The sequence below is a fragment of the Argiope bruennichi genome, chromosome X2 (assembly GCF_947563725.1).
Source record: "Argiope bruennichi chromosome X2, qqArgBrue1.1, whole genome shotgun sequence".
NCBI lineage: Eukaryota > Metazoa > Arthropoda > Arachnida > Araneae > Araneidae > Argiope > Argiope bruennichi.
Window position 1 is genome coordinate 17,035,323 of NC_079163.1, and position 27,613 is coordinate 17,062,935.

Consider the following 27,613-nt stretch of genomic DNA (forward strand, 5'->3'; position numbering starts at 1 on the left):
TGTTATATCAAAAATAAAGATACCAAGACTCGAAACGAAGTCTGCGACTCAAACATGATACAAGAGTTGGATGACATCCCCAATCCCACGGTCCGGGAAAGGGTAGAGAGAGCTGTTGTGAAACCCATTATCAAAGCAAATAAAGTGTTTGGAATGGGCTCAAAAATATACTGCCTAAAATGCAAAGCACCCACCGACACTAAAGACGCACATCGTGTCATCGCTAAAAACAGAAGACCCATGATGAAAGGAATCTGCACTGACTGTGGTTCAAAGAAAAGTCGTTTTTTACCTCTGAAGGGGTAACTGAGAGAGGTTGCCCCGAAAAGGTTTATTACGATCCCGAAACAGGGTTTTGTGGCATGGCTGAACTGAGCAGGAAAACCGGCTTAAGTCGAAGGAAAATCTCGGAGTTTTTACACCAGCAAGATGTGTACACGAAGCACAAACCCCTTGTCCGTAAGTTCAAACGGAGGAGAATTTATGTCTCGCACGTCGACGATCAATGGCAGGCCGACTTAATGATTGTCTATAAGTTCGCCAGAAGTAAGTATAACGATGGCACCAAATACTTGTTAACAGTTATTGACTGTTTCAGCAAATATGCATGGGCTATTCCGCTTAAGGATAAATCATCGAAGGAAGTAACGCAGGCGTTTAGAAAGATCTTCAAAGAAAGAATGCCTGAAAAGATTCAGACAGATAAGGGCTTAGAGTTTGTCGGTGAAACAACTCAAAAACTGTTTAAGGCAAATAATATCCATTGGTTCACAACTGAAAATGTTGAAATAAAAGCGGCAATGATCGAGAGATGGAACCTTACGCTTGGGAATAAAATTAAGCTCTACTTATCCGAAAACAACACGGAGAGGTACATAGATGTCTTGGATCAATTAGTGAAGAACTACAACAACTCCTACCACAGAAGTATAAGGATGACACCGGTTGAAGCCAGTAAAGAAGAAAACAGCGGAGAGGTGTATCGTAACCTGTTCAGAGAAAAGACCATACGCAATCCTAAATTTCAGGTAGGAGATAAAGTAAGAATATCAATATACAAGTCCACCTTCAGAAGAAGTTACCAAGCGACTTTTACGGATGAAATATTTGTCATCTCCGATGTATTGAAAACCGATCCAATCACCTATAGAGTAAAGGACTTAAACAATGAAGACGTGAAAGGCACCTTCTACGAAAACGAACTGGTAAAGTATGACAAGAAAGACGAAATGTATAGGATTGAGAAAGTAATCAGAAAGAAAGGGGACAAATATCTAGTAAAATGGTTAGGCTATCCTGAGGTCAGTTGGATCCATAAAAACGATCTTCTTTAAATTTATTTTTAATAGCTGTCAAAGCTATTAAAAATTAACTTTCTCAGACCAGCCATCATTGCTACTTATTGGGGTCATACCTCAGCTCCTCACCACAATACTGGCAAATGTACCAGCCATCATCGTTTTGTATAACGTATTCGTGTTTACACCCCATTTTAATCTTTATTTAAAGCAAAAAATTACCTACTCCGGGGGGAACTTTCCTAGTAAGTCCAGTTTAAGGCACCGAAAATGACTCTGCAGATTTCTTCATTTTGGGTAAGCGTTTTCCTCATTTTAGGCAGCTTAAGTGGTGTCTCATAACCCCTTTTTCGGAGCAAGTGCAATAGAATGTATTCTTTGCTGATTAGGTTTTTCCGCTGTGGGAACATCTCTTCATATTTATGGATAAAAGACCAAAAGTCAAGTAGCAGCTGTTCCTCGAAAGGGAGATTGAAATGACTTATCCATTTTTTCAGATTGTTTGCTCTGCTTTTCAAGCTCTGCTGTCTCTTCATGATTAAATACAGTTGCAGATGGCTCAAAGGGGGTTTATTGGGGTTATACCTCAACTCTTCATGACATGATGTGCAAACATACCAGCCATCATCGTTCTTTCTTACATCTTTGTGCTTACAATCTTGAGATCCTCGGTCTGAGGAAGCTTTCTTGTCTAGACCTAACAGTCTAATCACTTCAAACGCGTCCTCAATTGTAACGTCTTCATTCATCATATTTATTACAACAACCCCTTCTTCCTTTTAACCCCTTCAATATTTTAAGCATTTAAAGAAACACATTTAGTACATAAACAGAAGAACATGAATATTTACGGACAAATTTACACGCTATTAGAGGATATACAAGCTCTGTATTCTCATGCAGGTGATGAAAAAATGTGTGTATTAGCTTATGTGTGCAAAACTTTGACAACAATTCTAGAAAGTCTCGGTAACGATCACCCTACAGTATCCAGTGATGTAAACAACTTTTACTTGAGTTGTGTTTATAAAATGATGGAAATATCCCATAATGACATTTTAGATGAACTGCATGACTGTGTTATGGCGATAAATTTGGAAAGATAAGTTTTAATGGTGTTATAACCATTAAAATATTCTATGTACCTCTTCAATATTTTCAGCATTTAAAGAAATGCATTTAGTATACAAATAGGAACGTATAAATAAAATAAAAAGAAGAAATGTCTCTGATCGACGTATGTTATGAACAGATCAAGGATAACTTTTACTATGGGTTGTTTGGTGACTTTAAGTTGGTTATTGATAAGAGCACCGGATGCTTAAATGCCACTAAGCTCTGTCAACTTGGAGGCAAAAAGTTTTATCACTGGAAACAAACTGAACGCTCGAAATGTTTAATCAAATATTATGAAAGTAAAACCTGCCAACGTGATCCCGTGGGCAGCTTTTACGAGATCAAACTACAAAACAACGATCCTCTTAACAAGCAGATAACAGGTCAATATGTCCGACAAGAACTAATACTCGATATCGCCTCCTGGATCTCAGTTGAGTTCTACGACAAGTGCAATAGAATTATCCTCAACTACTATGTAAATGAGTATAAGACGATGGACAAAAATGAGTTTGAACTGAAGCTGAAAGACATCGAAGATAAAATGAAAAATCTAATGCTTGAAAACGACACGATCCAACAAAAACTCGAAACTTCAGTCGAGGATCGTGCACCCCAGCCTGCAAAAAAGGATAAGCGAGAACGATTTATTCTTATTAAGCGTAACGATGAAACCTACCCCTACTACGCAACAAGAGCTCAAGACGTCCATGCTAGAGGTGTGTTGAAACACCAACGCTCGTTGTATACAGAAGTCTCTATCCTATTAGACCTCCCCTGTCACCCAAACTCAAAAACTCTCCTTGTTAGAGTTAGGGATGAATTGAAGAAAAAGGGGGTTACATTTCAGTTGTGCAATATATCTTTAGCCGGCTCGACTATTAACGAAGAAGAGTTAATAAAAGCAATGAATACCATAAACGATGAAAAGCGGGTCCTCTAGTTGGGGACGAAAGATGCATTTTAATGGTGTAGTAACCATTAAAATGTTCCATGTTATAAATTTGATTATACCTCTTCAACGTTTTTAGCATTTAAAGAGAAGGATTGTAGTATATACATAAAGATAAAATGGATTTTCAAGCCAAAACCGTCCGACAGTTGCAAGACTACTGTCGAGAACATAATATTCGAGGATACTCGAAACTTAAAAAGGGGGAACTGATCGCCCTCATTCATCCAATCGATTCATACTCAACGAATCATAATGGCTTTCCCAGTTTCCACGATGACCTGTTTAGCAAGCCAAAGAAGAAGAGGGGGCTTAAAATCAGGTGTTGTGGTAAGCTATTTAAGGAAACAAGCATGAATAAGCACTTGCAGACAAAAGCTCATCAAAACTATAAGCCCATCACTAGCCAGGAGGACCAAAGAGATGATTTTGACAATATACAGAGCCTGCATCGTATGACTGTCAACCAACTACGTGATTTTTGTCGAACGCGTGGCATTACAGGCCATTCCAAGTTAGGAAGGAAGGCAGACATAATAGCATACATTGAAAGCGCATTATTCAACCGCCACTTCAAATTCGATTCCGACCTGTTCGCAGATTCGAGAGAAAGAAGAACATATATCCCCCATGAGGTTGAGACGGCATTTAAGTCTCGGTTGAAGACGTATGATATCCCAAACGAACACAATCTGTTGCTTCCCAAAGACTTTTTGAAAGATGTTTCATCACTAGTCCGGGGTCTCATCACCAAACATCTGAAAAGGCTGCATGGTCTGAAGGTTAATATCCAGTTCCTCTGCGACTATCAAAAAGGGAAAGATGGCAGGATGGAAGAAATGGAGAAAAACTTCAAAACACAAAATGAAGTCATCTTAGAATCCACTGATTTGATAGATTATTACAGATCGGTTATTCAAAAGTTACTGACAGAAATGGAGGAGTTTTTTGCAAGGGGCTCAGGGTGGACGCTTGCCAGAATTAAAAGCATTGAGGTAAGGATCAATAAATATAATCCACTGAGAGGATCAACCTACATTGATTTGCCGAAAGTAATTAAAAGTAAAAAAGCAGTCATTAACGTACAAAATGAGGATAATAAGTGTTTCATGTGGGCAATACTCTCAGAACTGCATCCAGCAGAAAAAGATGCCCAAAGAGTCACCAAATATAAACCATATGAGAATGAGCTAAAGTTCGAAGGCATTGAATTTCCAGTGAGGATGGAAGATAGAGTACTTAAAAGGTTCGAAAAGTTGAATAACATATCAGTGAACATATATTCATACGAAGGTAATGACATTTACCCATTGAGAATCACTAAAAATAAGGAAGACAAACACATCAATTTGCTGTACATAAAGAATAAGGAAGGAAACAGTCATTAATGTTGGATAAAGCACTTCTCCAAATTGATAAGCGGACAAGTAACTAAACACAACGGAAAGGTATTCACCTGTGAGAGATGTCTGCTGTATTATTACTCCGAAGAGGACCTCCAAGCCCATGAAACGGATTGTAGAAAGAATACACCAGTAAAGATTGTAATGTCTAAGGAGGAAGAATCTCTGCGGTTCAAAAACTACCAAAGGTCCTTACGTACCCTTTGTGATGTACGGAGACTTCGAGTGCTTGACAAACAAGATAAACACCTGCAGCCCTACAAAAGACATATCCTTCTTGCATAAGTATCAAAAGCACGAACCTATGAGCTTCACTGTCTACATCAAATATAAACACGCAGACTATAAGGTACCAATCACGTACAGAGGACCCAATGCCACAAAACTGTTCTTTGATACAGTGAAGGCTGAGGCTCTAGCGATAAAGAACATTTATGATAAGAAGCAACCCATTAAAATGACCACCGAAGATGAAGAGCACTTCCAAAGGACCCATGTTTGCCATATCTGTGACGGAGATATCAGGAAGAAACCCTCCCCGTATTCACCCAAGGATGAACCAGACTTCCGAAAAGTCAGAGATCATGACCATCTTCTCGATCCGGCGAAATGTGAATCGAACTACAGAGGACCTGCTCACAACCTTTGTAACCTAAAGTACCAAGAGCCATCGTTCATCCCGGTGTTCATCCACAATTTGTCTGGCTACGGCGCCCATCTTTTCATAAAGGAGCTCGGTGGGGAGAAAGGAGACATTGATGTCATTCCGAACAACGAAGAGAGGTACATTTCATTCAGTAAGGAGGTCGGGGCAAAGATGTTAGATGTAGGCAATGGGAAACAAGTAAAGTTGCCTGGCATAAAGTTGAGATTTGTCGACTCATTCAAGTTCATGGCCGCTAGCGTCGACAGTCTTGCGAAGAACGTTAAGGAGTTCAGGGAGACAGCCAAGTACTTTCCCAAGGACAAGCTAGACCTCGTCACCCGAAAAGGTGTCTATCCATACGATTACATGGACTCGTGGGACAAATGCGAAGAAACCAAGCTGCCCCCACAAGAAGACTTTTACAACCAATTGAATGATTCACACATAAAGGATGAGGACTACGAGCACGCTAAAAGAGTATGGAAGGCCTTCAACATTAAAACATTGGGTGAATATTCCGATTTGTATGTGAAGACTGATGTACTCATCCTTGCCGACATCATGGAACACTTTAGAGATGTCTGTCTAAAGACCTATAAGTTGGATCCTGCATGGTACTTCACCGTACCTGGACTCTCCTGGGATGCCATGCTCAAAACCACAGAGGTCGAGCTAGAGCTGTTGACAGACTATGACATGATACTCATGCTAGAAAAAGGGACCAGAGGAGGCATATCTCAGTGTTGTAACCGATATGGGAGGGCGAACAACAAGTACATGAAGGACTATGACGAGAACAAGAAGTCCAACTACCTGATGTACCTTGACGTCAACAACCTTTACGGATGGGCCATGAGTCAGTACCTACCGCATGGTGGTTTCAAGTGGAGCACTGTGTCAGATGTGACCCAAGTTGCGGATGACTCAGACACAGGATACATCGTTGATTGTGACCTACAGTACCCAACCCATCTGCACAACCTCCATTCAGACCTACCTCTAGCACCTGAGAGCAGGATGCCTGATGGCTCAAAACAGCCAAAACTACTGACGACCCTCTATGACAAAGAGCATTATGTTGTTCATTACAGGGTTCTAAAACAATATTTGCAGCTGGGGATGAAGCTCAAAAACGTGCACAAAGTGTTGGAGTTTCAGCAGTCTCCCTGGTTGAAGAGGTACATAGACCTGAACACTGAAATGAGGACCAAGGCAACCAATGACTTTGAAAAAGACTTCTTCAAACTTATGAACAACTCGGTCTTTGGCAAGACGATGGAAAATATCAGGAAGCGGCTCGATATTAGGCTAGTATGTGATCCCCAGAAAGCGGAGAAGCTAGTTGCTAAGCCCAACTTCAAGGGAAGGACCATTTTCGACGAAAGATTAGCCGCTGTGCATATGAACAAGACGAAAGTTATCTTTAATATGCCAATATACGTCGGCATGAGTATATTAGATCTATCGAAGCATCTGATGTACGACTTTCATTATAATGTTATGAAGCCTAAATACGGGGGCGATATCAAGCTATTGTACATGGACACTGACAGTTACATCTATGACATACAGACCGAGAATTTTTATAAGGATATGAAAGGAATGATTAACTGCTTTGATACGTCGGATTACCCAGAAAATAACAAATATGAAATGCCACAGGTAAATAAAAAGGTTCTGGGGAAAATGAAGGATGAGCATGCTGGAAAAATTATGGAAGAATTCGTCGGATTAAGATCAAAAATGTATGCTTGTAAGACTGAAACAGACATGGTAAAAAAGTCAAAAGGTGTTAAGAAATGCGTAGTAAAAAATAGGATATCTTTCGAGGACTATAAAAACTGTTTGTTCTCACACCAACAACAGTACAGAACAATGAATCTCCTTAGAAGCAAGAAACACGAGATCCATTTAATACAAGTGAACAAGATAGCGCTGTCCGACAAACGACATATCTTGGACGATGGTATCCATACCTTGGCGCACGGCCACTATGCGATACAAAAATAAAAATATTTTAGTTGTAATAAATGGCTGAAGATTTAGATTGGAACGAATTTTCTAAGAAACCTCTAACAGAAGAAGTTTTGTCTGCATTGGCTGATTTTGTAAACTGGCGGTATGTCTTCCAGTACTCACCTTTAAGTGAAGCCTTCATAGAGGAGAATGCAACTGAAGAAGATTGGTCTATTATCTCCCAATTTCAGAAATTGTCGGAATTGTTCATGGAAAAACATGAAAAAGATTTGGATTGGAGTACCCTGTGTAGATTTCAAAAGATGTCTGAGGCGTTTATGGAGAGACATATTAACTTATTAGACTGGTCGGCTGTGTCATCTCGTCAAACTCTGAGTGAACCATTCATTAAGAAATATCTTGAAAAGTTGGATCTGGAACTCGTATCGGCTAATCAAAAACTCAGTCAAAGTATGATTAGACAATGTGCAGACCGACTTCACTGGAAAAGTATAACACGGTATCAGACCTTTGACGAAGCCTTTGCTCTAGAGTTCCAGAATAAGATAGACTGGTGTTATCTTTTCAGATACAAGCTGCATATTTTATCTGGTGATTTCTACTCGCTTCATTTCAGAAAAATAGTTTGCGTATTATTAGCTGCAATATGCAATCAAGTTTCATTTTCTGACCCTATCAATGATCCATGAATATGGTTTCAAAAATGGTTTTTCAATACTTGGAAAAGTATTAAAAGATGTTTGCTAAACGATTCATCGTAGTCTCTAATGTAGGTTTTTCAAACCTTTGGTTTCTAAAAGTGGGGTTGATAAAAGACGTTTTTGAACCATACTTTTAAAAAGGGGTTTGGAATTGATGCTGGATGCTATATTATTATTTTTTAATAGTGGGTGGGATACTATGGCTAAAATAGAGCCATTATTTTCTAAAAGTGGGTGGAGAAATTATGTTTTTTTCCATACCATTGATTTCTAAAGGTGGGTTCGATTTTAGTGGCTGAAATAGGGCCATTACTTTCTAAAAGTGGGTGCGGTTTTTATGGAGGGTTGAAAGCCATTGTTTTCTAAAAGTGGGTGGATATTTTATGGAGGGGCCGAGAGCCATTGTTTTTAAAAGTGGGTGGATATTTTATGGAGGGTGTTTGCACCATTGCTTTTAAAAGTGGGTGGATATTTTATGGGGGCGCTTTATGGCCTAAACGTCACTGCGCCAGCTCTCTCATATGCACACTACTCGCATGTAGTGTGAAGACTGATGAGTTTATAAGATATTCAAGAAGAATTAAAATGGGCACCAGAATACTTCGGTACCGATGTTTGCAGAGGGTGCTGCCGAATTTGAAAGATAAATTAAGAGAGATGATAGTAGGCATTAAGAAGATAAAAATTAGCAGAAAGCATAGAGTTGCAGCTAACCTTGATTCAGTGAAAATTGCAAAAACCGATGTCGAAACGCCAATAAACCTGGAAAAGAGATTGGCTCTATGAATGCGAGGATTAGGAACAAGGTGTATTGTGGTTTGATGCAAACCACAACCGCACCATACCACGATGTTTGCAAACGTGGTATAGTGTGAACAACGCCTCCTCAGATATTGCACTTGGTGCATTCTTTGTGCTAAGAGTCCATTGTCATCCGCTCGACCATAAGTTAAATGCATATCTGCGCATTCGTCATTCGTGAAATCTGACATGTTATTTGCTACTACCATCAGTTCTACAATGCTCATTAATGAATACTTGCTCGCTGCTTTTATTTTCCTCGAACGCATGAAAAAGTTGCATTCGAGAAGGCTTCTTTTTCTCGACTACCTTGTTCCTAATCTTTGTATTCCTAGGACCATTCTCTTCACTAAGCTCATTGATTTCTCGACGTTTGTGTTTGCGGTTTTCACCAAATAAATGTCACATGCGACCTTGTGTTTTCTGGTGATTTTTCATCTCCTTAATGCCTACTAACACCTCTCTGAATTTATCTTCTGAATCTGGCGACACTCTCTGCAAGCATCGGTACTGATGTTGCAGCGAAGTTTTCTGGTGCCTATTTTAGTTTTCCTTGAATATATTAAACCTACAGCTGCGTATCCCGCAATTTCAGCGTGTTGGCAATCAGTCCATTTTATGGTGTATACCGCGTTTTTCGCAGTTTAGAGTGTTTCTTTTTACGATTACAGATTTTTATTATATCATATTATTATCGTATAACATATAGAATCAGTTCACTTTGTTTGAAAAATATTTGAACATATTTGCAAATATTGAATCTAAATAGTGATTTTAAAGACTTACGCAGCCAGAGGGTTAAAAGCTCCCCAGTTTTTACACTACATACTTATATCAAATTAAAGAGTATAAAATCCCTTATATTTTCAAGATTTTATTTTTCTTCAAATTTTAATATTATTACGAAACTTCCTCCACTAAGTCCGTAAAGTCAACGGGTTCATCTTGTAGTGGGTGTATGGTGTAACGCAATCAAAACGTCTCAGAAGAAAACAACGACAACGTTTATTAAACACAAAAACACGAATACACAAATAACAAATATACAGCCGAGACGTACACATGCAATGCATAGCAGCACACTACAACAAAAAAGTAGCCCACAAGTAGTAATCGTTAGTAAACAACAACCACACTACAAAGCGGCCAGACAAATCTCAGCAGGAGGAGGGATTCTACGTAGCTACTCTCTCCAAAGGTCCGCGATTCTCCACTGTCTCCTCACTTTAGTTATATCCAACTGCCGACTCACTACTTCACGACTGGTTATTCCTAACACGACTCAATGCCGCTTCTATAATAAATTCCAGGATTTGGCACACAGCTTAATTCAGCAATCGCTTGAGCTCCATTCAACACTTGCGCTTAGCTGGGCTGATCCAACTAATTCGTCGTTTACTCGCTATGCGACTCTAAACCTCTCGACGACTCTTTCCACGATTGTCTTTGGCTTGGACTACCGACCTTTTATAGTACTCGGAGCAGGAAAGAGAAGGATCTGGAACAGTCAAGCATATTTCAGATTCTGTTGGTTTTATCACCAAAATTCTGGAAGGTTCCAGTATTATCTATTTTTTCGCCAAATCGGTCGCCAAGCCCTGGGATCACTGATTCGGATTCCGATCAGCATTCAACAAAGTTGATCGTAAAATGGTCTTTCCAGTGATTGAACAAACCATGCTGGGAAGTAACATTACAGATTAGTAACAATATTTTTGCAGAATAAGGGTTCTAAACTACTTTTTTCGTTTTCAGTAATTTACGACCCCCTTGACCATCAAATCGCCATGTTACCTATATGAAAAAAAAAAAAAAAAAAAAAAGAAAAGAAAAGAAAAATTAAGTATGTTTCCACTTAAAAAAATTCATAATTGAAACATCATTTGTTATTTTATTATTTTTTTACTGTTTCTAACAATTCTTGGACATCCTAAATTTTTGTGATTTTCACCCAATAAACGTCGTTTGGGACCCTATGTTGTGTGGTGATTTTTTTATGCTCTTGATGCTTACTATCACCTCTTTGAATTTGTGTGACGAATTCGGCAACACTCGGTGCACACACACACACACACACACACACACACACACACACACACACACACACACACACACACACACACACACACACATATATATATATATATATATAACATTATTTAGCAGATGCGTGGCCGAAAAGAAAAAACAATAGAAATTTTAAAACATCGATTTATTTTAGCACGGGAGGCATAATTTGCATACAAAGAATAAGCGGTAAGAAATACAGCAGAAGAGCAAAAAAGACCAAAATCTTTCCCTTCACTGGTTTTACTGTAAGAGTTTGATAGGAATTTCTTTGACCCGTGTAGTCTTAAGAAAATCGAAATTTAGGTATCTTTAAAAGAATGTGGAAAACATTGAGGATTTTTATCCCTTCGCTCAGAGCCTGTAAAGTGAGCAGTTTTACAAAGAGCATCTATAATTAATCAAATAAAAAACTGGGAATTGGATCAGAAAATAAGAGAACATTTTAGAAGGACGTTTATATGGTATAATTTCTAGCGAGAATTAGGAAATTTAAATTAGATCTAGATATATCATTACAATTTCATCCCTCCGCAATACATGGAAGTGCGTCGAGGCCCTTTAACACACAACCATACCTTACAGTGGTGTCTAAGTGAGATTAAAATTTAAATGCATATTAAAAGTGATACTTAAGTCTCCATTACCTTTACATTAATATAGAAATCAATTTCAACAAGGATATTAGTAATATAAAATGATAAATGATTATATTTTCAAAGATATTATGTAGATCTAAATGATCAACAATAATAAAAAAAATTAATAAACTAAATGATATCGTGCCCAGGTGTATTACTTGTTTGTGGCGCTCGCCACAATGTGGCTGTGTGAAAGTGTGCCACTATGTGGCAGCTGCCAGGTGTTGGCGTTCGCCAGGTGCTGGCTGAATAGCTGCTAGACGCTGCGTCACTCGTAATGCTTGCTAGTGTTTGTATCACGTCATGAAGCGTTCCTCGGCATTATCCTCTTAAGCAGTCAGTTGAAATAAAAACGCGTTATGGGAGAGAGACTCAATTGAAATGTTGTAAGTGTGTTAGTTTACATAAGTTCTTACCTCGTTGAGAGAGATGTGCCACAGTTATTTTGGTCGATTCGATAGCTTGTACAAATCTGAAAAGTAAGCGATGAATTTTAAACAACAATGAAACTCTTTTCAGGTTCGAAAGGTCTCCCCTCCTCGGCATAATTCACATGATGGAAACTCCACAATCGTTTTGGTCGATTGGATAGCCTGTGAGATGAGCAGCCATGCGAATGATTCTTTAATTAACATAATGCAATGGCTCCACATCTCGCAGGCCTCCTTAGAGGAAGCCCAATCTTTATTGACAAAATCTAAAAAAAACTACAGTACAAAAAAGATACAATGATAAAGAAAAGCATAAAAGCACGTAGATAAAATTACTCTCTGAAATTTATTACAAATATTCGAAGAGTTAGCTGTTAAATTGAAGACACATTACATAAGTAGAATGAACAAAGCACGCATGTTACTGCTTGTACAAAAGCATAAAATTAAGCAACATTGTTTTATGAAAACCTTTATAAAAATCTTTATCAAACATAACACTATCAAAAAATATAATGATATATTATCATTTTCAATTCGAAAATGTCCACTGGAGAGAGAATTGCATCCATCTTTTGCTAAGTATTTTTTATTGTAATACATAGACCCCCACTCCCACCACCCTATAAAAATCTTTATCAAAATTTAACATTATTAAACAAATTTACTGATTAATCATCATCATCATTTCCAATTAGAAAATGTCCAAAAGAAAGTGAATTCATTCCATCTGATGCTAAATATTTTTTATCGTAATATGCAAACAAACCAATTTTATTTTGCATTATGGCATGTAATACATGCTTTTTTTAAAACAATTTAACATTTGTTTTCTATTTGGAAGGATTCCTGTTTTAGAATTTATCGACAATTTTCTAGAGTGAAAGTTCTCAAAACTGATTTTTTTTTTATTCCTTTAGCTTTTTTAGCTGCTTAAAAACGTAGTGTGGGAGAGAGACTCGATTGAAATACTATTAGTGTGTCGGTCTAGATAAGTTCTTACCACGTTGAGAGAGATGCGCCATAGTTGTTTTGGTTAATGCGATAATTTGTACAAATCTGAAAAGTAATCGATGATTTTTAAACAATAAGGAAAAACCTTTCAGATCCGAAAGGTCTCCCCCCACCTCTTGCAATCTTCCTCGGCATAATTCACATGATGGTAGCTCCACAATCGTTTCGGCCGATTCAATAGCCTGTGGAAGGAGAAGCCATGCCAAAGATTCTTTAATTAACATAATGCAACGGCTCCACCTCCCGCAGGCCTCCATAGAGGAAGCCCAATCTTTATTGACATAATCTAAAAGAACTACAGTACAAAAATTGATACAATGACAATGAAAAGCACAAAAGCACACTGATAAAATTAAAGAATAACTTTCTGAAATATATAGCAAAACTTTGAAGAGTTAGCTGCTAAACTGAACAAACATTACACAAGTAGAACGAACAAAGCACACATGCTACTGCTTGTACAAAAACATAAAATAACATATTTGTTTTATGAAAAACTTTATAAAACATAATACTATCAAAAATATAGTAATGTATTATCATTTTCAATTCGAAAATGTCCATAGGAGATAGAATTATATCCATCTTTGGCTAAATATTTTTATCTTAATAGGCAGACAAATCAATTTCAATTCATTATGGTACATAATACATGCTTTTTCAACAATTCAACATTGTTTTTTCCTTGGAATTATTCTTGTTTTAGAATTTTTCGATCATTTTCTAGAGTGAAATTTCTTAAAGCTGCAGGCTCAAGTTTGCAGGGCTTTTAAAGAAAACAAAATAAAGTTTAACTTTGTTGTTCATGAGAAATAAAAATTTACAAAAGAAAATTTGAAATTAACACAATTATAAGTGTTCAAAGTGAGCCCCACCAGAAACACGAAAAATACTGAAGCTGTACCATAGCTCATCCTTCACTTTTTTAAGCATGTCTGGTGTGACACTTTGAAAGCTATTGATATTCATATCTTAAGTTTGTCAACATCAATTAGTAGTGACACTGAACACTTATAACTGAGTTAAAATTAAGCTTTTAACTGTTATTTTTTATTTTTGATGAAGAAAAAGTTTGTACTTTATTTCATTTCCTTTTAATAGCCGTGAAAAGTTGGGATATTCGTTTATTGCACCATGTATTCACTTTCAGAAATCATATTCAATAAATCCATCTTTACTTTCAATCAGTTCTTTCCTCAAAATCTGTAGATATGCAAGATCTACAAATCCTGTTATAGACCAGATCCAACCTTGCTGTAACTTACTTCCAGCCCTTCTTCCAAACTGAGAAAAAAATGTAAAACATGGATAATTTAGTTAAGAGAATAACAAAATAAAGGAAAGATGTAGAAAAACAGCAATCAAAATGAAAAAAGTGCCAAAAGCAATTAAAAAGTCGAAAGAGTATTTATTATTTAAATTATGTCCATATAGAGCATATTTTTGGATACTCTTAGTTTAATAATTTATTTGATTCAACAATTGATCCAATTTTATTTACGACATTAAAGTTACAATCTTTTTTGATCGAATTGCTGAAAGCTCATCAAATTTGCTCATCATTTTTTCATGTCTTTTCCATACTAATTCTTTATTACTAGGTAAATTCTTAGAATCATGTTTCCAAGGAAGTTCAACTTCATATCTTCCACCAGGAAGAATTTTCATTTTGTCATTAAAATCATTTAAATCAATATCGCCTTTTCCCCCTTCAGATTCGGTGGGGCTAGAAATACCCAAAACTTCAAGTTGCCAAAGTTTATTTACTGGAAAGGTCATGGAATGCATTGATAATGTCGTTAAAATATTATCTTTTTTATAAGAACTCTTTCCAAAAACAGTTCAACCGAGTTTTGTTTCAACTGCGGTTAAACCAGATTCTAATTCAATTGCATTTCCTGTCAATAATTTTCCTATAACATCTGCGCCGATCAAAAGATTAATTTCTGTTTAATTTCGGAAAGAATCCGAGAAATCTATTTTCTTTCTTTTCAATTTATTCAAAATATCTTTATCTTCAATCCTAGGAATAAAGCCGCAGATTCTTCTTTCCGAAAGAACTTCAAAACTACAAGAAAATGTTTTGTCTAAATTACTGACCTCGATCGAGAATACATCATGATTCATCGGTTTAGTTTCTTTCCCGCCGAATAACGCATGAATAACAGTTTCAGTTCTAAGTGGAGAAACATTGAGTTGATTTACGATGTTTTCATTTATGTAGCTAGATTGCGAACCAGAATCGAAAACAGCGCGAATTAATTTCTGCTGACCTTGATGTTTAATGAAAATACAAAGCGTTTGCAAAAAGATAGTTTCGCTTTTGCTGATATTAGAGAGGGAATTCTCAGATTTTAGAGAAACACATTTAGATTCATTATTTCTATCGCACATTAAATCAAAATGATGGCTATTACAATGTGACCAATTCAATTGATTTTTAATATTACAAAATTTACTTATATGCCCAGATTTTTTTAAACAAGAAAAACATGCACCTTTTTTCTTTAATATTAATTTCTTATCATCTAAAGACATTTTCTTAGCTGAAAAACATTTCTCACTAAGGTGCGATTTGACACAAAAAATACAGTTTTGAACCTTCTTACCTTGCGTTTGAAGACTTACCAACGCTGAAGCGGTTGTTGATTCAATCGGTTGTAACTGTTCATTATGGATTCTGTAATTATCCCTTCGACGACAGCCTGGCTGGGGTCCGAATCTAGCTCTAGCAAGGTTGATCATTTCTTCACCTTACACTTCCTGGCGTATGAAGTTCATTAAGACCTCTAAAGTTCGTGGATCTTTAGTCTCTGACAGACTACGTTGATTCTGGCTCCTTTCCCATGCCAATAAGATTTCTTCAGGCAAACAGGACTCCACAAGTGGACACAGGAATTCGCTGTATTTTTCCTGGGTACGTCCTAGGCTTTCTAGGGCGCGTATTTTTCCTTCCAGTTCGTCATATAATGCTGGAAGGTCAGTCTTGGAACGTCCTCAGGCCGCATTCTTCATCACCATGGACAGCAAGTCTCTCACGTATATTTGAACTAGTAAGTCTTTCCGTCCGAATCTTTCTTTTAGCTGAGCGATGGCTTTTGGATAGTTTTCGGCTGTAGCCGGGAAACTTTCCACAACACGGGCTGCCTTCGTTTTTGGCACAACAGCTTGCAGTAAATACTGAAATTTGTCTTCATTCGGAATGCTTGCATCCTCATCGATTTTCTTAAATTGACTCGTTTAGGTATTCTTTGGCATCTCCACTAAACTTCTTTAGCTCAATTTTCGGGAGTTTGAATTTGCGTCTTTCAGGGGATTCGTTAGTACTAACTTCCATTAAGCTCATTTGTTCGACTTGAGAACAAAGCTCAGAATACGTATCTCGATATTCCTCAGCCGACAAAAAGTCTTCTTCGTAAGCCGTTTCGGCATCATCCAGTTCCAAGATTCGGTTCGTAAGTTCGGTTTGGCATGCTTCCAAACGATGAAATTTGTCGCTAATTTGCGACTTCAAAATCGCAAGCTTTTTCAGTTCAGGTACTTCCTTCATAAGCTCTTCTTCAAGCTTTTTCGCACATACCCTAAACGAAGTGCGATATGATTTTCGCTGTGTTTTCAACTGTGTCAGATCCATTGTCATGAAAATCAGAAAAATTCAAATCAAAAGTACCCAGTCCTGTCGCGGACGCCACTATGTTCGGAAACCAAACTAAACATAGAGTCTTTCAGATATTAAAACAGGTTTGCATCTACCAGATGCGGGGTATTTAAGTCAAAATAAGTTCAAAGGTTTTTCAGACACATAACGTTTATTGACAAATGGACGACACAAACACAGATACACTTATAAAAATCACACGGCTACGCCGAGATCACAATTCGTACTGAATATATCACGCAGCTCGCAGGCTTACGTCACAACATCGCCGCCTGGTGGCGGTTACATTTCGCTTCGCTTTACAACAATTATGATATTTTTTTAGATTTTTCAATCAGTTGTTTCAACTATTGATCCGCATGCTACATTAACAGCAGTTGACACATCCTCAAAAACATTTGAAACACTTCTAAGTTGTTTTCTGATATTGTTTCATCAACTTGAATGACAACTTTTCAGAGTATGCACTAAAAATTTAATCAACATCTCATCATGAGCCATTTTTGTTCCTGGTCTAAATCTTGAATCAGGTAGCACCATCCTGTTATTTGAATCTTTTGAGTTTTATTTGCCATTAGCGACTGATAATATGTCACAGTTGTTTAATCTAAACCAGTTAAAAATTCACATCTATCTAAAGTCCAAGAAACTGTCATTAACTCCAATATTCTTGAATGATAATTTACTTTTGTAGCTGCTGTCTTTTTACTGACACAGTATATGGTCATTTCCATGTCAACTCAACACAAGGTGTAAACTTCACAATCTGAGATTTTCTTGGAAATTCGGTTCAGATATACTGTTAGTAAAAACTTGCAAAAATATTAAATTTTATTGAAATATGTCAAGTCATTTTTAAATTACAGATATAAAAAATTCTCATAAATGGAACTAAAAAAAAGCATTTTTTAAATAGCTGTAAAAAACCTTCTAAATTGGGTTAGAAGCTTGAGGTAGGTGCCACTTAATAGCATTTTGCATGCTTTTTCAATATAATTGTTTTCATAAAGTACATATTTTAAAATTTTTAAATTAATTCCATGAATAGTTTGAATTATTATAAATCACAAGGCAAAATATAAATTTGGTATGATAATGGCTCCATTGTTTAAACAGTTGAAAACTAGATCCTCTTTTCATGAAATCATGATTAATGAAATCAATAATTACAATGATTATTCTAATTATAATGTATAATTTATGATAAATTGTATTAATGTAACAGTGGAAATATGAAAAAATGAAATATAAATTTAATATCAATTTGCAAAAGCTACCTTCTATGTCAGAGATATCATCCTGTTTAAAATGGCTGTAAAACGTTCAAACTTATTTGAACGTTTTACAACCTGTAGGCAACTAGTTGGTTTCACTGTTGTGAGTAGCAAAGTATCATACAATCAGTACAGCTATTCCTCAGTGGATATAATATAAGGTTGTTGTGTACAATAAATTAGTGTGTTAGCATTTAAAGATTACTAATTATTTAAAATTAATACTGTCATTGTTTTAGTGCTACAGTAAGTGAAATTGCTTTTAGAAGTTCTAAAATGACTTAAAATCAATTAAAAAAATATTTTCAAATTTTTAAAATTAATGCTTAATGTTACTAGTTAATTTTTTAACAAGTAATTAAAACATTAACACTGTGCATGTTTTCTCAAATATGGAAATTAATATATTGAGAATTCAGTGCTGCAATCCATTAAAGAAAACAAAGCACTTTACTAGAGACAGGAAAAAGCCTAGAAATTTCACAGCATGGAACCTGAATTTTATCCTTAAATAGTCAATGGCTCAAAAATTTGTGTTAAATGTTGGAAGGAATTTACTTTATTAAAAAATGCACAGTCCCTGAATGATAAAAATGTTGAAGATGGTCAGTAAGTGTACAAAAAAAAATCATGGACAAAGATACATACTTTACAATAAATTCATCAGATATTCGGTCAATTAATAGATCTGTTGAACAGTTTGGTGAATCTCCATTGCTAAAAAGAAAACGAAATGCAAGAATTATGGCACGTCGAAAGTAAAAAGAATTTTCTCAGCTATGAAATGTAAACTTTTTATTGCTGCTGTTGAAAGTTATTTACCAGAAAGTGATAACGCAGGTGGAATTGAGCTGCGTAAAATTTTCGAAGAGTCCTTTGCTGACAATTCATTTGAAAAAGGACTGTTCCACCAATGTGTTAGTTACAGTTGATTGTTGTAACCTATGGATTTTAGAGAAATATTCAAAGACTTTTATTAATTTGTTCCGAAGCAAGTTATCCTCTTTAATTCAGCATGAATTCATTGCCAAGCAGTAGACATCTTTCCTTAACTACACAAAAGAAAATTTCAGAGAATCAGAGCTCATTGTCATCTGTGATTTTTCTGAAAATTACAGCATAATCCTACAAGATGAACCACAAAGCTAGCTAACTACCTATGGACAAACTAGAAGGTCACAATCCCTCCTTTGCTAATATATTTCAAAAAAGATAACGAAGTTAAGCATGTCAGTTATGTATTGTTTCTAATTCATTACAGCACAATTCAATTGCTATGTACAACTTTCAAAAGAAGCTTATACAATTTTTGACAGCCAGAATTGAAAATCTTCCAAAAAGGATGTTTGTTTTTCAGATGGGTCTGTTGCCCAATACAAAAACAAACAAAATTATTATTAAACCTCTGTTTTCACCAAGTAGATTTTAAAGTGGAAAAAGAAAGGCACTTCTTTCCTACAGTTCATGATAAAGGGCTTAGCGATGGAGTAAGATGTTCTGTAAAGAGACTGGAAGCTTATGCTAGTTTGCAAAGACCTAAGGAAAAGAATGGGTTAGTAGCTTGGGGTAAATGCCCTTTTACAGCCTTTTGCATGCTCTTTCTTGTGTTATTCAACACTATATAGGTTCAGATAAGAAAAAATCTAATTTAAAATTAAAATTTTTTTCATACAGTACATATTTTCAAATTAATTCCATGGATAGTGTGCATTGTTATGAAACACACCAAAATATAAATTTGGGATGATAATTGTTTCATTGTTTAAAAAAATTAAAAAATAAAGATTCTTTTCTATTAATTCAGCCTTGATTCATTTTAATTAATGCAATAATGCCAATATTGACTTTTATGAAAATAAACATGAACACTGATATAAAAATTCCACTAATATATTTAAAGAAAACTTACTATTAAATAATAGGATCTGTTTATCATTTTAAGCCCGAAAACTCTTCATTTGTTTTTGGTCTATTTTACAGTCAAGAAGAATAGAAGTTCTTCCAATGTCATTTTTGCCAGGACATCTATATCTGAGAAACTTAGAATATCTGTATTTTTTGGATACGAAAAGATGCAGATGGCCCAGGTGGATGAAGAAAAGTTACCATTACTTCATGAAGTTTTTCACTTTTCTCTAAAATATAGCCGAGCCACCAGTTTTCTACATAGACAACAGTTACATAACCTAAAATGTCTGTTAATGTTAGTTTGTCAAAAAAAAAAAAAAATGACAATCCTTTTCGAACGTTTTTGAATTCAAAGAAAAATTCTTGTTGAACTTTGTTTTTCCTCTTTGAAATATATAACAAAAGGATGGATTATGACCTGCTGGCTTGCCCAGTGGTAGTTCTGTGCTTCATCTTGTAGGATTATGTTGTATTTTTCAGAAATGACTCAGTTGATAATGAAATCTGATTCTCTTTGATTTTCTTTTGTGTAGTTAAGCTACTGCTTGCCAATGAAATCATGCTGGACTAAAGAGGACAACCTGATGCAGAACAAATCAATAAATTCTTCTGAATCTTTTTCTAAAATCAGTAGAGTACAAGGGTAAACTGTAACACAATGGTGGAACAGTACTTTTTCAACTGAATTTTCATCAAGAATTCTTCCAAAATTTTATGCAACTCAGCTCTAAATGGACAGTAAACATATTTTACGATGCTAAAATCAATAGATGACGGGATACAAAGCAGTTTTGCAAGGCACTGCTTGTAATTTTACGCTTTACCATTTGTTATAGTATTCAATTTAGAATTTTCTATCATTAATTTCATGTTTTGGTGAGTAGTATACACACAAACAGAGTGTGACCCTTTAACCAGCTAAGACACAATGTTCAGGACTGAATTCAGCAAATTTAAAGAAATCTATTTTTATGCTTATAAAAATGTTTATATGCTTCTTTAAGGTTACAACGTATGAGTCTTCTTGAAATTTTTGATTTACTTCCATCTGCTTCAGTAACTATCAATCTTTAATACCCAGCATTATTCTACTAATTTCATCGTGCTCATAAAATGAACGTACGATTCTAATTGTCTCTATTGGCAAGCTTTTGTATGTTTTTAAATTTGGACATTCCAAAAGCCATTTTTCTTTGAGAAGTCTTTTTGACCATGCAGTTTGTTGTATTAAGTTCACGCATTATCTTTCAATACTCCAATTTTCTAGTCTTTCATGTCCCAATTTATTGGTGAGGTTTCCAATTTTTTCAGGTTCATGTTAGAAACATTAACTTTTTTATCCTACTTATATTATTGGATAACTCAATTACTAGATTCTTTACAATTTCTGATTTCTGAGTATCATTATCACTTTCTAATGAAGAACTTTCAGCAGCAGCATTCCATCTCCAACATTTTCATCACTTAGGGACTATGCATTTTTTAATAAAGTAATTTCCTTCCGACATTTATCACAAAGCCATTAACTATTTGAGAACACAATTCAGGTATACATGCTATGAGATTTCTAGCTTTTTCCTATCTCTAACAATGTGATTTGTTTTCTTTAATGAATTACAACACTGAATTCTCAGTGTATTAATGTCCCCATTTGAGAAGAACCCACACAGTGTTATAATATCAATCACTTGTTAAAAAATCAATCAATAACATTAAACAGGATTTTAAAAACCAATATTTTTAGATACTCAAAATTGATTTTAAGTCACTTTAAAACTTCCAAAAATATTTTAAAGATAAAATATCTAAAAGTATATCAATATTTTAAAGAAAAAAATATACAGTTTCCTGATTTTAATTACTTATACACCTGACAGAACTAAACATGTAAATTTTTAATCCAGTCAGAATAAATTTTAATCATTATTGTGTAATTTTACTATTACAATTAAATTTACAACCTTTTTCATTGTGAAATGGTGCATAACAATAATCAAATCATACAATTCAAAAATAACACATACTTTAAAATGCAACTACATTCGTTATATGACATTCAGTGAATTGCAAACAGTTATGAGATATCTTCTTTAACCCTTATCGTGGCAAAATTGCTTTTTTGAAGAAAAGCAAAAAAAAAAAAATATATATATATAGGTATGTATATATAAAAATGTGTAAGAACAAACATTTAGGCATGTGTATTTTATAATAAACATACATATTTATTTGTGTTTAATAAAACCAAGTTAAAAATTATTTAATAGCGGTAGTATATTTTTATAAAGTTATATGTATGGTATACTATACAAAATGAACATAAGGGTTAATTAATTATCTGTGAAAAAGTTGTTTTTTTCTCCCTGAAGCATGTAAAAAAGCGAATACAAATAACTCTACTTCAAAGGTAAATAAGATTTTAAAATTTTTGTTACGCCACTTACAGAAGGTTTTCAAAAAGGAATTTAAAAAAAATTTGTCAGCAGTGACATAATGAAGATTATGAATCAACTTTATAATCTATGGTTTGAAATCAGCTAAAAGCAATATTTTCTTCTATTAAAAATGGCCTATCTAAAAGTTTTAGAAATAAATAATTACAAAGAGGGATAGAATAAATAGTATGCATCCATTATTATTATTATATGTATATATATATATATAAATGTATAGAAGCAAATGTTTATAAATTGTTTAAAAAAAAGAAAAACATATATATTACCCTTATCATCACTTCTGCTAGCTATTCTTTGCAATGATGAAAGGGCTCTATTCGACCCACGTGCTATTTCTCACATAGCATGCCTCCATGGAATTCCAGAACTGATTAAAATATATCCCTCGAATGGCACAAATGATGGCAAAAATATCAGCGATTCTCAATTCCTTCTACAAAACCATTTAAACATTAATTATTATAAATTAATCTACAGAAAATATTAATTTAAAAATAATTCATTTAAGATAAAAGTTTGTATAATTAATGGATTCACATCATATATGTAATTCCAATTGGTTTCATTTTTTAAAACCATGCATAAAAAATTTATATAAAAGATCTTTTTCTGTCAAAATCTTTTCATTCCTTTGTTTTTAAGCATTTTTTTATGTAATGCATTCATGTTCTAAATTTCGAATGCTTATTATCTTTTAAATAACGATTCATAGAATAAATTAATCGATGCGAAGAAAAAAGATTGAGCATATATTAAAAAACCTAGGAAATGGACTAAAGTATGCATGCATTTAAAGCATTTTATATGTAGTATACTATATATAAAAAGTATAGTATATTATAGAATATATATATAGTAGTACTTAGTACGTATATAGCATACTTATTTATGCGCCAAAGTTTTCAGTTTAATTTCTTTGCCTTCCAATTTGTTCAACTGGCATGTGATTATTTTGAATAGAACTATTCATGTTCTTTGCTGTCTTTGCCACCTTAAGAACATGAGAAAATTAAAAATTCAATTCATGCCAAAACTGCGTTTGCAACCCTATGTTTCTGCATGTAAAAATGCAGTAATAATAATGTAAATAAATATAAACCTAATAAAGTATAAATAAATAATAATAACAATAAAATGGAACAACAGCACAATCAGTAGAACTTGCAGAATTGAAAGTAATCTAGATGAGGACGTTTTAAAACTTTGCAATATAGAATAAAGATAAAATTGAAAAGAAAATTCTAAATGAAGTTTTAAGTGAAACCGAGCATGTTTTTGAGGGTTTGTTTGTCTGAATAAGACTTTTCCCCCTTCATCAACTGGTACATTGCTATACAGATGCTTTCGTTTCAACACTTCACTGTGGACAACCTGGAAATATCCATGATTACTCATCGTTTTTCAAATTCGCACAAAAATAAGAATTTTGTGCTGTGGGTCACCACTAAAAGTATTCCAATGTACCATAGTAGATTCAATCTGCGATATTAAGCTTACATCTAATTTCGAAGTAATCAAATGAATTAAATTCATATTTGGTAACACGATAAACTTTAATATTGTCGCGTTGAAAAACCGTATGTTAACTAAAGTCAAAGATAACACTCGCTAATCTCAACTCGAGACTTTATTCAAGGAACTAAACCTTACGTATTTTTTATCTACAAGATGAAATGACTCGAATCTTCATATTTAGAAAGATACAGAAATTATAAGAACTTTCTAGAACAAACGAGAAATAACAGAAAGTAAACCAATAACAAAACAATTTTTTGGCAACTTCCCTGCAGTCAGCCTACTACAAACTTGAGCTTTTAGTTCATAGCATTCTACCACTGAACCATTCAGTCCGCGCCAATTTAGAACAGGTTTCGTTACAATATACATAATACTTAAAAGAAATTTCAGTGATATTAATACTAATAAGAACTCATAAGTTACAAACATGATTAGTGAATGTTACAACTATAGAAAAGCAGACAAAAGAATGAGACTATTGACCACGAAAAAAGATATCCTCTTTGTAGTCTCGATAAAGTTCGTCATCGGTGATGGAGTTGATTAACTTTTGTATTCCTGGCATAAAGTGATATATTCTAACCGAGGTCATTATCAAGTGCAGTTGTCACTACGTTATTAAATTCTAGAACAGAAAACTTAAAATAATTGTGGGGAACTGAAATAAATCAAAATTTATTCTATAACCACATTAGTTTTTCTTAAACTTTATCAATGATTGCATCATTTTTTCACAATCACTAAGTAGGAAAAATAATACAGGAATTTGAAGCAGGCATTAAGATAAACAAAAAGAGATTAGAAATATTTCTAAAATTTCATCCAAATGAGCTTTTTAAAAATTCGTTCAGAAATATTTAATGTGTATATTCCAACGACCCTGAAATTCATGTAAGAAACTTCGACTGATATTGAGAGCAGAAGTTCAAAAGAAACTCTGACACATAATATTTTACAATTAATTATGCATATAATATATGCATTATGCATTATTAATAATATATGAATTCCTTTGCAGAACTGAATTTGGATTACAACCCTGAATGAGCTCTTGCAATGGATAAATACTTCTCTTTAAATGTAATGATACAAAGCTTAACACGTTTACTGCCAAGACTCTGGCTTTGTACTCGACCCATCTATCTAATCAGATGACCACTTTTCTATTGTAGTTATGAGATAACGAAAAAGTGGTCATCTAATTAGATAGACGGTTTGGTACAATTAAATTCTACCCAGGTAGCACATCTTGTTGCACAATATTATACAGTATTATTCGATATTATTATATTATTTAATATTCAATAATGTTATAAAATGTAAATATTATTTAATATCATACAATATTGTACAATATATATATGTGCTACCAGGTTAGGTGTGAACCACAGGCGAGTCACGCGGAAATCAACGTGTTAAGTTTTTTTTTTTTTTTTTTTTTTTTTCAGTACCAGTCAGTTTCAAAGCAATTTCATCTTGAAACATATATGAAATTTCAAATCAAAAGATACGAGATATTTCATGTTCTTTATTATTCCCTAACAGCTCATTTGAAACGCCAACGAATCACATGAAAATGCATGGCAGATGCACAATATGATCAAAAATACCTTCTTGTGTACATCCGACCACCCCGCCCCACTGAACGTAGTAGTATCGATAGGATTTGTTGTGGCCGACTCTTATCTTTAGCATATCCGTCCATAACACTGACCGATTCACCAAACTAACATCTTCTTCGAGACAATTGGCTCCTAGCCACAAAGTGGTAAATAATTGACCTTCCTCCTCGTCTTCCCGTTCACCTATCCTCCCATTAAACAAAGAACAGAACACCACTTAAAGAACATTTCCTCGAAATTCTCTATATTCCTCCAAATTCTCGTTTCACAACAACAGAAATCCAAGCACTTTTAACTTTCAAACAGTTGATAAAAAAACTGACAATTTTTAACATCATGCCCTTCAGAGTTTTAGATTATCTGGTACCACCAGTACTGTACTTAAGTCATTATTTTCAACTTTCAGATTCTTTATTAATTCCGAGATTTCTATTTATTCCTTTAAATAATAATAAACAGTACCGATTCCTTCGCAGATGTCTTTATTTTCTTGTAGATCAAAAGTACACATTTCTTTTGAATTTCTCAAGAAAAGCAGAATGAACAGGTCTTGAAATTAGATTGTGTAAAGAATGCACTTGAATTCACATTTACAGTGAAGATTTGGAATTTAGAGAATTAATTTAAGGATTTTAGAGAACCGATCAGTAACTGATGAAGAAAAAAATGTTTTGTGTTCACCCCTTTTGACAGAAAGATGATAATGATTTACAATTGTCATCAGAAATATTGTTTGCTGCTCGTACATTTTATATGTATTTTTACATGTATTTACGTATTATAAAATGCAGAACTTTTAGCCAAATTATACTAAACTGACAGAATACCAGTGAAGCCTTATACTACATTTCTGAATAAATACTTATAATATTCTTGAAAATATGGATATTTCTAGAAAATAATTGTAACTACTCATGCGGGAAACACAGCGTGTGAATTTTTTATATATATAATTTCGAAGACAGGTACATTGGGAAACTTATACAAAGATCCGAATTCAATATAGTCAAGATCCTGACAGTTATCGGCATCATAGCCAGCTAATTGAACTTCAGTTGCAATCAGAAAGAAGCTAAATGAAGGATTTTCTACAAACCAATATTTTTTAAACTTGAGTTTTCGAACTGTGATCTTGAATTGTAAGAAGGTTAGAAATATGCTAAATAATCCAGAATACTTATAGATTAAGTATATAATTTAAACTGTAATGAATTAGGAATCATGAAAGACAATAAATGTTATCATATTATCGCATTATTTCCACAAACAGAATTTTAACATTATATAATTTTATATCCTCTTCAATTCTGAAGTCCACATACGTGAACCTTTATTCTTTGCAAATTAAATTTAAAACTGCACAATAGTGAATTTATTTAGGAATTAAATAGTTATTTTATGTGATTTTGCAAAATGACTTCAAGACAGCATGGTCGAAAAAGTAAGCAATTTTCCTAATTATTTAAAATGAGTAGACACTTTACAGAAATAAAATTTGTAGTATTATAAATTATAAACTTATATAGAACCATTAAAGTTTCAATTTTTTTTTATATTTAGGAACACTGTAGAGATTTATGTGCAGGTCTACATATGTAGATTTCAATTCTAAATGGAGTAAAAACACGGTAATATTAAAATCCAAATTTTTTTTATAATTGCCATTTATTCTTTTTTTTTCCATTAAAAAGTATGTTTTTTAGTCACATTTATTGCATTATTTTGCATAATGATGGAAAAAATTGACTCTAAATAAAATATTTCAGATGAGTATTTTATTATTAGATTTTCTATCATTTTTTACCATTCTTTGTTGTTGTTTCTCTGTTGATGTATTTTAAATAACTTTCCTAATCCTTATAGATAGATACTTTAGAAATATTTGCAAGTTTTCAAACATGTTTCCTTTTATATTTAAAAGGAATGTTTTTCTTTCTTCGTAAAAATTGGTTTCTAGTAGCACGTATTGCATTATTTTGTATAGAGAAGAAAAACATTGAATTTATTATATTAACAGCAGTAGAACAGTAAATAGGAACTGTAAAAGAAATGTTGAAAACTCGCAGAATGATTCAGCGAAGTAATTAGGATGAACTTATTTGGATGATAAAAATATTTGCATTTTAAAAT

The 27,613-nt window shown here is 34.0% G+C and overlaps 2 protein-coding genes and 1 long non-coding RNA gene across 4 annotated transcripts in view; 2 read left to right on the forward strand and 1 right to left on the reverse strand.

Moving 5' to 3' along the window:
• Positions 1 to 362: 362 nt before the first annotated feature.
• On the forward strand, positions 363 to 1,334 carry LOC129959646 (uncharacterized). The gene has a single exon (XM_056072534.1). The coding sequence runs from the start codon at positions 363 to 365 to the stop codon at positions 1,332 to 1,334; it is 972 nt and encodes a 323-aa protein (XP_055928509.1).
• A 3,643-nt stretch (positions 1,335 to 4,977) lies between these two features.
• On the forward strand, positions 4,978 to 7,425 carry LOC129959647 (uncharacterized). Its single transcript, XM_056072535.1, has one exon. The coding sequence runs from the start codon at positions 4,978 to 4,980 to the stop codon at positions 7,423 to 7,425; it is 2,448 nt and encodes an 815-aa protein (XP_055928510.1).
• A 10,869-nt stretch (positions 7,426 to 18,294) lies between these two features.
• Positions 18,295 to 27,613, reverse strand: part of LOC129960937 (uncharacterized) — a 40,779-nt gene continuing 31,460 nt past the window's right edge. Inside the window, exons 9-11 of one of the 2 annotated variants that reach the window (XR_008783726.1) lie at positions 24,345 to 24,486; positions 22,610 to 22,776; positions 18,295 to 18,696 (exon numbers count right to left, since the gene is read on the reverse strand). This is a non-coding gene — a long non-coding RNA (uncharacterized LOC129960937). The remainder of the gene's footprint in view (positions 18,697 to 22,609; positions 22,777 to 24,344; positions 24,487 to 27,613) is intronic. The other variant, XR_008783727.1, reaches the window with a different exon arrangement.